The sequence below is a fragment of the Solea solea genome, chromosome 21 (genome assembly GCF_958295425.1).
Source record: "Solea solea chromosome 21, fSolSol10.1, whole genome shotgun sequence".
Classification (NCBI taxonomy): domain Eukaryota; kingdom Metazoa; phylum Chordata; class Actinopteri; order Pleuronectiformes; family Soleidae; genus Solea; species Solea solea.
In genome coordinates this window covers 6,323,854-6,333,820 of record NC_081154.1, presented here as the reverse complement: position 1 = coordinate 6,333,820, position 9,967 = coordinate 6,323,854, and the positions used below count along the sequence as shown (strand labels likewise).

General features: G+C 40.5%; 2 protein-coding genes across 5 annotated transcripts; one reads left to right on the top strand and one right to left on the bottom strand.

Annotated features, from left to right (window-relative positions):
* Positions 1–3: 3 nt before the first annotated feature.
* On the bottom strand, positions 4–1,525 carry ndufaf8 (NADH:ubiquinone oxidoreductase complex assembly factor 8). Its single transcript, XM_058620786.1, has 3 exons — positions 1,224–1,525; positions 276–386; positions 4–173 (listed from the first exon to the last, which is right to left on the bottom strand). Exons 1-3 carry the CDS (start codon positions 1,302–1,304, stop codon positions 153–155), a joined length of 213 nt encoding a protein of 70 aa, XP_058476769.1. The 5' UTR covers positions 1,305–1,525; the 3' UTR covers positions 4–152.
* A 120-nt stretch (positions 1,526–1,645) lies between these two features.
* Positions 1,646–9,264, top strand: tepsin (TEPSIN adaptor related protein complex 4 accessory protein). 4 transcript variants are annotated; one of them, XM_058621924.1, is made up of 13 exons: positions 1,646–1,761; positions 2,718–2,790; positions 3,098–3,189; positions 3,291–3,384; positions 3,473–3,540; positions 3,654–3,735; positions 4,664–4,735; positions 5,056–5,244; positions 5,429–5,612; positions 5,836–5,949; positions 6,057–6,135; positions 6,247–6,381; positions 6,493–9,264. In XM_058621924.1, exons 1-13 carry the CDS (start codon positions 1,723–1,725, stop codon positions 7,087–7,089), a joined length of 1,818 nt encoding a protein of 605 aa, XP_058477907.1. In that variant the 5' UTR covers positions 1,646–1,722; the 3' UTR covers positions 7,090–9,264. The 4 variants fall into 4 exon arrangements, with proteins under 4 accessions (XP_058477907.1, XP_058477905.1, XP_058477906.1 ...); XM_058621922.1 differs by having other exon boundaries at positions 5,426–5,612; XM_058621923.1 differs by having other exon boundaries at positions 5,053–5,244.
* The last annotated feature ends 703 nt before the right edge of the window (positions 9,265–9,967 follow it).

Sequence of the window (9,967 nt, the reverse complement as noted above, 5' to 3'; positions counted from 1 at the left end):
AACTGGCATTTAATAGCATTTTTATTCACATAAATTACAGTTTCCGCTGCTGAAAAACAGTATGTTTCAACAATGTCTTCATGTCTTCTGCCACAACCCCAAACCTTTAACATCGGAGGAGTAATTTACTCCACAACCTGGATGCTCTTCATTTATTTGGCTCTTTTCTTGGCCTGTAAAGAAAAACATTTATTTATTTTTTTTTTTTTTTTTTAACAATAACCCTTAAACATGGGAGGAAGACTGCACTTTCTTTGTATTATTTTGCCACTCACTGCGTTTGTAAAGCACGTCTTCAGAGCTTGAAATTCCTTGGCACACAGGTCCTTCTTTAACTCCTGTCCGCCTGTTGTCGTAGCTGACACACACTTCCCGTACGCTGCTGCCTGAATCACACACAGGTTCTCATGAGATGTTTAAAACTGATTGTTAAAAACAATATTTCCTGGACAGTGAGAGATTAATTCTTATGTTTTGCTTCTTGTCCATCTTGTTTTTCAAAACGCATTTGAATGAGAAGGTAGAACTGGGTGAGGACCATCCTCTGTCAATCATACTATGGCCACACCCCTCAGCATAACCAATCTGACTCTTAAGCTGTAAATTCGTACATTTAAAAAAATGGACATTGTCTAGTATTTAAAAAGACCTGAAACTAGTGATTTAGACAATAAACTCGTCAAGACAAATATTTACTGACGAGTGAAGAGAGTGTATTTTCTAATGGATAAGCTGCCCTCTGATGGCCATGAAAGAGAATACAGGGCACTTTCACATTCTAGACCCAGACACCAAGTCCATTTTATTCATATAGAGTTTATTGATACTTATGCATAAAAACATTAGTTTTCTGTTAATCTATTATATAAATTAGTATAAATATAATATATATTGTTTTAACTGAACATATGAATCTTGAATATATATAAATTAGTATTTTCTGCAACATATACACTGTATGTGTTTTTTGAAAATAAAATAAAACGTTGTCATTTACACAGGTATGTTTTTATGTATTATGTAATTATTATAATTAAGATTATACTATTTAAAGTCAAAAACCACAGAATAAATACAATTGGGCACAGTTGGTTCTCTCTTCTGAGTTCTCAACTGATATGTTTTATGACATAAGCAGGAAACTATAATGAATATTACTATGAATATATATATAATGAATATACTACACTGATTTTTCCTCAGTGAAACGTGTCGTTGCTCACCTCTGACCCACACTGAGCAAAGATTTCGGGGAAAAGTCTCAGTTTCTCGCGGGTGCGAGTCCACACATTTGACCCAGACATGGTGCTGTTCAGGCGGCCACTCAAATAAGTCACCTCGGCTCCTTGTAAGAGTCCACAGAAACACTCCGACAGGAAGGAGCCGTGATTTGTTAAAGCTACGTTACTTCAAAGTTTGTCAGATTTAACAGAAAAGTAGAAAAATACATTTCAACAAGGAGGTGAAACAGTTACGCTAACCACGGACGCCGCCATGTTGTTGAACCCGTCATCAAGGAAAAGTCAAATCCCTCAATCTGATTCGCTCATTCTTCTGTCACTCAAACTGTAAACGTGGGCGTCACCGGAACACCAATAGATTTCAGGGTTGCTATTTGCTTTTGCCGTGATTGGCTAGCTGTCACTTGAAGCCCCGCCTTCACCTCGTAGCTAAGGTGGAAGATGCTAACAGCAGCAGGAGCAGGAGGAGAAATGCTAAATCATGGCAACGTTTATGGAGCGATTGGCTTTTCTTCAGAAGGTAAGTGTTCATTACAGTCAGTGCCGATAGATAAAGACAAGACTAGTGAACTGAACGCGTCGAGCTCTACGTAGCGTCAGCACGTCTATTTAAATGTATGTGAAGTTGTTGCTATCCTGAGCTAGCTGTTAGCCATGCCAGCTAACATGTTTACAGTAGGGATAAATGTGACAGAGACAAATCTTTACATCACTGGTGTCATTTAGGCCTGCAATTATTAGTTGATTAATCACTCTGTGTGTGTGTGTTTGTCTCATAAAACTTAAATAACTTGTAATTTTAGCTTCTTAATTGTGAATATGTTATGTTTATTTTGCTCCTCCATGACTGTAAACTTAGTATTTAAAGATCCTGAACTAAAACAAAACATCCAAAGACATGATTGTTTTAAGGAAACACCAGTCAAAATAAAGCCAAAATAAAAAAAAGTGCTGCAACTAATGATTCTTTTCATAATCAATTTATCAGTTGATTATTTTCTTGATTAATCGTTTGGTCCAAATAATGTCGATCTGTGTTTCCCAAACCTCAACATGTTAATGTTTTCAAATGTCTTGTTTTGTCCAAAAACCAAAAACAATTCAGTTTTGATGATTTATTCATTGTACGGAGCAAAGAAAACCAAATAATTCACATTAAGCCGGCTTTGGTGTTTTTGTGTGTTACAAACAACATAATGAGAAGATAAGGTGAAAGTGTCATGATCAATACATATGGCAGATTTAAATAAGAAAGACAATATATCAGTTACACGGTGGAGCAGTGGCTAGCATTGTTGCCGCACAGCAAGAAGGTCACCAGTAAATTTTTTATATTAGGTAAATTGGACACAATTGCATGTGGATGTGAGACTGAATGGTTGTTCGTCTCTATATGTGTGGTCCTGCGATGGACTGTTGACCTGCCTGAGACTGTCTTCTGTCATTTCATTCATCATTTCTTCTCTCTAAATGAAGGTGCCCACTCTGATGAAGGCTACAGCAGATGATGAAAACCCCTGTCCTGGCTACCTCTTCCAGGAGATTGGAAGTATCCTTTGGCAGCCCCCACCTCTAAAGGTGGTGTATGTATACTATACATTTGATGTTTGGTCAAATATGGGTCAAAATAGCATTATTATCTACAAAAAAAAGGATAAATTCAAAGTAATATACTGTGAACTTTGTCAGGGTTTGGATCCTTTTCTCAGCTCAGGGTAGGGCTGCAGGTATTAAATTAATTGTCAACTATTTTGATAATCTGTTATTAACATGTTTAGTTGAAGTCTAACTAATTCCTCAGATTATAATCTGGCATCTTGATTATGCTGCTGTGATATCTTTAACCGCCAAACTAGAAATCTCCCACGAGTCTTCAGGTTGTGGCCAGTGTTTGCTGGAGTACCTTTTGGAGAGGTTGCAAGTCGAATCCTGTCACGTCAAACTCAAGGTGAGACAGACTGGTGCATTTATTCATGTTTCCTGAACCTTCAAAATAAAAGCTGGGACCTGTATAATTCAAACGTCTTTCCCATCTCCTGTTTTCTGCAGGTGCTGAAGATCTTTGTCCATCTCTGCGGCCATGGATCAAACCACTTCCTCACAGAACTCAGAAGGAACTCCACCTTCATCCAGCAGGCATCAGGTCAGACATTAGTACTTTTTTACCACCATCATGTCTCTGACCTGGATACTTACTTTGTTTTCTGCTGTTTGTTTTTTTACTCTATCAGTTTACAGTGGCCCTCCTGATCCCATTCACGGCACAGCCTTGTACCAGAAAGTGAGGAACACAGCACAGGTGACACACGTGTTCCATCATCATCATCATCATCATCATCATCATCATCGTCGACTTTTATCTCTGAGAGCATGAAAGAACTCACTTAATTTGTCGACTGTTTCTGTTTGCAGGATGTGGCCAGGTTGCTTTTCACGGATTCGATTTCCACCAAAAGTGGCATCGCTCCGCTCAACCTCGCTCCACCGTCAATGGGTGAGCAAAACAAAGTGCAGTGTATTGCTGCAATGAACGGTTACTTTCATCAACAATTAATCTGTCGATTATTTTCTTGGTAAATCAAGTACTTGTTTGGTCCAAAAAATTACCATGGTTTGGGAAATAATGATCTCAAGGTCTTGTTTTATCCACAAACCAAAATGATTCAGCTTTAAAAGATTTCTTAGTTATATTGAGCAAAGAAACTATAAAATATTCACATTAAAGAAGCTTGTTTTGATGACTATAAAAACTCTCAAACTGATCGATTATCAAAATAGTTGACGATTCACTTAGTAATTGATTAATAATCGAATAATCGTTGCAATGACATACATTTCCGTACACTCTAAACCATTATTTATGTTAATCTAATTATCTATTAAAATAGTGTCAGAATTATTGTAATTGTAAGTAATGTCATTTCCATTGTTTATTTTTTTTGCACCCAGCCACTATTGTAGAAAACTGGTATAATGTCACATGTATATTGTAAGACGTAAGAAGGACATTGTGTCCAAATGTCACCATTGTCCCACAGGCCGGACTTTTCGAGCACACCTGCTTCTGGGAAACACTGCTCTATAATGTACTGTACGATCTCACAGGTGTTTCCACTTCTTCTTAATCATGAGGCAGCTGCTCAGGCTTAGCTGGTTTTTTTTTGTAATGATGTGAGTGAGGACGGTTCGTCAGTCACAAGATGGTGCACAGGTGTGTCTGCTCATTAAATACCAAAGAGATTCAATGATCTAATGGGAGGATATTGAAACCTCACTTACGTCTCAGTTACCGTGTAATGAGCAAATGCTAGACGCGTATGAGTGCTTTTATATGTACGGACACGTCGCCTTTAATGGGCTGTATACATTACTCTTTGTGTTTTGATACAGTGGATCTTTTGTGGGGGTTTTCTTCTCTCCAGGTATGGGCTCAGCAACTTCCCGCAGGTCAGGAATGCAGGGATTTGGATACAGTCCAGGGAAGCAGGTGACAGGTGAGGGGAAGTGTCCGCATCACACACGCACACAGGTTTGAACTGCTATTCTTCTTAGGACACTTCCATTCATTTGGGCAGCCTCAACAAAGTCTTCTAACCTTAACCATAACCAGGTAATGCCTAACCTTAACCTAACCACAGTTCAAATCATAGCCCTAAACAGTGCCTTAGAAATTAGTTTCTGCCTCATTAGGACCAGGTCTTGGTCTCCATAAGGACTACTGGTCCTGACAAGGTCAGTGTTTATGCCGGAAAATGGGCTTTAAGGGCTAATAAATACAATTTAACCACACGTCTTCACTTGTGTCTCCCAGCAGGCGCCGACTCCCTGTTGGACAAGATCCAGAAAGCCGCAGAGGTCGTGGCCAGTGCCGTACTTCCGCCAACTGAACACCAGGGCATCCGTCTCCATGACAACCACTACAGGGCTGTCATGGCGCCGCCCGCGCCCATCGAGGTCGCAGTGCCAGCGTGTGCCTATAACATGCCTGCTCGCAGACCAAAAGGTCAGACATATATGTGTGTAAACATATATATATATATATATATATATATATATATATAGATATATAGATATATATATATATGTGTTTTTATATATGTCTATATCAGTATATATTGTTACACACTGGATCTTTCAAAATCTATAAACATTGACATCAAACTGTCCCATCTCATTCCCGACAGCAGTGACACAGTGGAGTCCAGGGCAGGTGGGAGGCGGCTGGGAAGAGACAGACAGCGGCAACAGTTCCTCCCACAACTCCTCTCAGGACATCGCGGCCAACAGCAGGATGTCTGCGGGCAGCAAGTCCGCCGGCACCGGCAGCCAATCGGGTGCCAGCAGAGAGAGCAGTGGCGACCTATCGGAGCGGTCAGTGGCAAACGCCTGTCTCCTGAAGCAGCGTCAGGACAGAATTATTTAGTTTAGTGTTTTACAGTGACATTAAAATTTTCAAAGAGACGATAAAACACAAGCATAAACATCGCACTTTGTATTAAAAGCCAAGAAAAATGGGCAGTGAAGGGGTGAAGAGGTTACTCTTTGTATTTTGCATCCACACATTTATTTTCATTTTTTATTTCATTTTTTCCAGGGTGGAAGCCTTGCAGTTGGGGGACTGTGGCCAGGAGATGGCGCTCATCAGCAGACTGACTGAAGGCTCCAGAGTTTTCCTGTCCAGAGAAGAGAACCAGCACTTAATTAAAGAGTCAGTGCATCTAAAATCAGACGTAAACCTGTGAAGAACCTAATTTACTTCAGTGTATGTCTTTTTAAAAACAATGATATATTATATTTCTCTTTGTTTCCTGTCAGGTGTTCTACTCTGAACTGTGAGGTTGTCGTGGAGCTGCTGTCGAGCAAACTCCAAGATCCATCCAACACTGTTAAGATGGTAACGAGAGAAAATCACTTCAGAACTAACGTTTTCTCTTTTTTTCATTCTGTGTTTCTTAACATATTATTATTATTATTATTATTACGCTATTTTCCTCCACTGCTGCAGAGGGCGCTGTGTGCCGTCGCCTGCCTCATGACGTCTGACCTCCTCTCCCTGGAGCAGATGTTTGGAGTCTCTCAGAAGAGACTGCGTCAGCTGAGTGAGGGACAAACAGGACCTGTGGCGAACAAGGCCAAGAAGGTAAGAGACGCAACAAGTGTTCTGTATGTAACCTTTTTCTTCATTTGTTTATTGCGTTGTTTCAAACTGCGAGTTCGATTTGAAAACTCATAATTTTTCTCCCCCCATCAGATTCTGCTGCAGTTTGAAGCTCTGGTGGGAGGATCTTCAAACACACCCAGGCAGGAAACAGCAAACACGAGCCACCCGGCGCCGACCGATCAGCCTCCATCATTATCATCGACTCACTCTGGCGAAAACACCAACCTCAACCATCATGAGTCACACACCCAGCTGCCACATCACCCGTCCTTTACTTCCGGTCTGACTCAGCGAGACTCGCCGGTCGGTGTGGTGGTGGATGACGGTGATGACGTGGAACTCTCTCCAGTCAGGACTGCAGATGACGATGATGATGATGATGATGATGATGATGATGTTGATCCACAGGCTGCAGCTGAAGATCCAGAGCCGATGATGTCTCTGCTGTCTCTGTTCAGCGGCATGGAGCTGGTGACCGGAGGGCGACCGTCGTCGGACGCGGACAGAGAAGCCGCGCAGATGCAGACAAACGCATCAGACGGCGACTTGCGGCAGAATTTGTCCGTGCTTCACTGTGACGGCGCGGAACTTGCAAACCCGCCTGATGCCGGTAAAAGCAGTGAGCACTGTTCAGCTGCATCTATTCACAGCCAGCCAGTATCTGCCTTCTCCTTTCTCCAGTTTTGACCAACATTTGGAACTGATTCACCGTAAAAAAAAAACAAAAAAACAATGATGTCGTCAAATACAGTATATACACATATATTTATTATTTTTAGAAATTCCACTTAATATTAAAAAACTCTATAGAGCTCTGGACGTCAGTTTGTTTACGCCATCATGTTGGCAGGAAAAGCTCCTGCCAGAGTTCACCGTGCACTTTAAACTCATGGAGATACAGCAATTTATGGCATACATCTAGGGCTGCAACAATTCAATGATTATAATTGTTGTATGATTATTCCAGACCTTTAGTATTGTGACATGTTCCACTTTGTCAGAAATTGTTCCTCATCCTACGCCGAGAAATTGCACAAAAGGCATCCAATATAAACAAGATACTAAAGTTATTGCACATTTTATTCTGGACCTGACATGACGTGATGCCTATGGATTCCCATCGCTCCGTCTTCTTTACTCGCTTTAAGTGCGTTTCATGGCAGTAATCCATCTCTCCATCTCACAGAATCTTAAGTAAAATGTTATTCTCCATCTATTCTCCATTATTTATGAAAACTGCCGGCAAAGAGACTAGTTACCCAACATACTATCACCTGGTACTGTGTACATGTTGCCTGGTGTATATACTGTACGTCTATAAATGTACGCACACGGCACAGCTTCCTGCCAACATGGCGTCGTTCTCGTTCTGCAGTGCTGCGTGACGTCAGCTAACGGAGCTCTTTGAACAGCAGATTAACATGAGCTGTCAGTTCATATCCGAGTGGTGTCTCAGTGGAAGTTCTACTTCAACGACCAGTGTGTAGGATTTCATGTCATTTAAAGGTGATGTTTCACGTTTACTGCTCCCTTCTCATGTATGTAGAAAACTTGTAAAAATACTTAAGACCTTTTTTTTGTAACTACTGTTCGCATGTGTAGGTATGAAGGGCTCGTCTTAAGCTAGACAAAGTGTGCTGAGACACACACACGTCCAAACTAAATAAAAGGTGTGCTGGATAGGATTGGGGGGAAAAAAATATATGTATAAAGCAGAAAATTACTTGTTACTCCCAAACTAATCCTTTATTTAAGACCGAGTTATGTTTAAGGCTTAGTCAAGCTTGTATCAAGCAGCAGAAACTTGGCCTTTTGCCTTTGCTTAATTGTCACCTGGTCGGACATAAAGAGCATTTTTCGGAAAATCTTACTGCTTTTTTCTTAGGATTAAGCTTAAATCCTAACAAAAATGTAATAATAAATAGTCCTTTTATTGCGTTTCTTCCAGTAGATCCTCCTCAATCCGGCACACTGATCCTTTTTAAGCCAGTGTTTCCCAAACTTTATACCTGAGTGCCCACTTTTATCATAATATAAATATGACAAGAGCGTTTTTTTGCGCAATGTAGCGACTATTATACAGACATGTGTCAGAATTTGGTTAACTAATTGTTTCCAAGAAATAATAAAACTTAATTTATGTTATTTTAAAACGGGAGACCCAAAGAAATTCTCCCGCGGCCCATCTGTGGGTCCCGACCCAGTGTTTGGGAGTCATTGCTTTTATGCAGCAGATGTGCTCAGAACTTAAAGGCTGCGATTTCACAGGGGCCTCGTTGCACAGCAGCCATTTTGTCAGCTCACAGAAGAAAAGAATAACAACTTGTAAATAATCCAATGAAGGATGGCTGAGTTCCATTTAGCTTCCTCAGTTTTCAGTGTGCAATGTCCTGACTCACATAATGGGACGCTCTAACAAAATGGCTGCTGTGAAGCGGGCTCGTCTTGAATTAAAGGTTTTAACTGATGGTTGCTTTTGTCTCAGGATTTTATTTAGGCAACAACTTTTACACCTCTGAGGCTCGAATCCACGCGAGTTGTAATTTGCACTACAGTTGCTTATGAAAACAGTAACCTACAAAAGAGACAACACGTCTTCCATATTTGTTTTGTTGGGGTTTTTTTTTTGGTATTAAGCTATAATAGTGTCGGTGTAAATGTTTTAAGTTTACAAATTATTTATTAGATTTTGCCAATCAAGTGTTTGACTGAACACTATCATGAGGAGAATGTTTGTTGTTCGAGTGCATGTGTATGATTTGATTCAAAACGAAAACTTCTGATCTGAAATCGGCAAAATGGAAAAAGTATCTGCGACACTAACGGTCACAAATGTCAGTAAATAAAACAAATCTACCTTCACTGTGTCACTGTGGTTATTCCGGGTACGAAAAACAAGAGCAGGGACGGGACATTTCCAAACGAAAAGTCGTTCGAACATTTTAAATGGAACACATGAGAGAAAACCTCTTAAATGTAATCACAGACATGCATGATGCAGCAATCAATGCAATATTTATCAGATGTGTGTAATTCTCATACAAGTATGAATAGTCTATATTAGCTGATAGACTTTTTATTATGAAACGAATAATCGACTATTTGTGCCCATCCCTGAACCAGAGTTCATGCCTCAGTAACTGTGCTCGTTGGCCACTTTAATAGGTACACCTGTAGAATCGTGTCGCAGCAATGACTTTGTGTCTAAAGTCGTGTAGATGTGGTCAAAACGAGCTGCTGAAGTTTAATAGAGCAGTGTTTCTCAATCCTGGTCACGGGGACCCAGTGCCCTGCATGTTTTAAGATGTTTCCCTGTTTTTGACAGTCCAACACACCTGATTTAGACAGTCAGCTCATCAGCAAGCACTGCAGACGCCTGATAACAAGCCTTTTATTTGAATCAGGTGTGTTGGAGCAGGGTCTCCAGAACGTGGCATTGTTGTTGGTGTGAGTATTCCAGAAACTACTTCAGTAAATCTAACAGGATTTTCACACGCAACCATTTCAAGTGTTTAGAGAGAATCTCAGTGGGAGAATGCCTTATTGATGTTAGAAGTCAGAGGAA

What these genes read in the sequence shown, in the direction of transcription:
- tepsin (XM_058621921.1), top strand. Translation starts at nt 1,723, where the DNA reads ATGGCAACGTTTATGGAGCGATTGGCTTTTCTTCAGAAG. An exon ending in CCTGTCACGTCAAACTCAAG is followed by an intron (nt 3,190 to 3,290) that starts GTGAGACAGACT and finishes TGTTTTCTGCAG; the next exon opens with GTGCTGAAGATCTTTGTCCA. An exon ending in CCTCGCTCCACCGTCAATGG is followed by an intron (nt 3,736 to 4,663) that starts GTGAGCAAAACA and finishes TCTTCTCTCCAG; the next exon opens with GTATGGGCTCAGCAACTTCC.
- ndufaf8 (XM_058620786.1), bottom strand. Translation starts at nt 1,304, where the DNA reads ATGTCTGGGTCAAATGTGTGGACTCGCACCCGCGAGAAACTGAGACTT. An exon ending in TTGCTCAGTGTGGGTCAGAG is followed by an intron (nt 387 to 1,223) that starts GTGAGCAACGAC and finishes TGTGTGATTCAG; the next exon opens with GCAGCAGCGTACGGGAAGTG. An exon ending in AGACGTGCTTTACAAACGCA is followed by an intron (nt 174 to 275) that starts GTGAGTGGCAAA and finishes TTTTCTTTACAG; the next exon opens with GCCAAGAAAAGAGCCAAATA.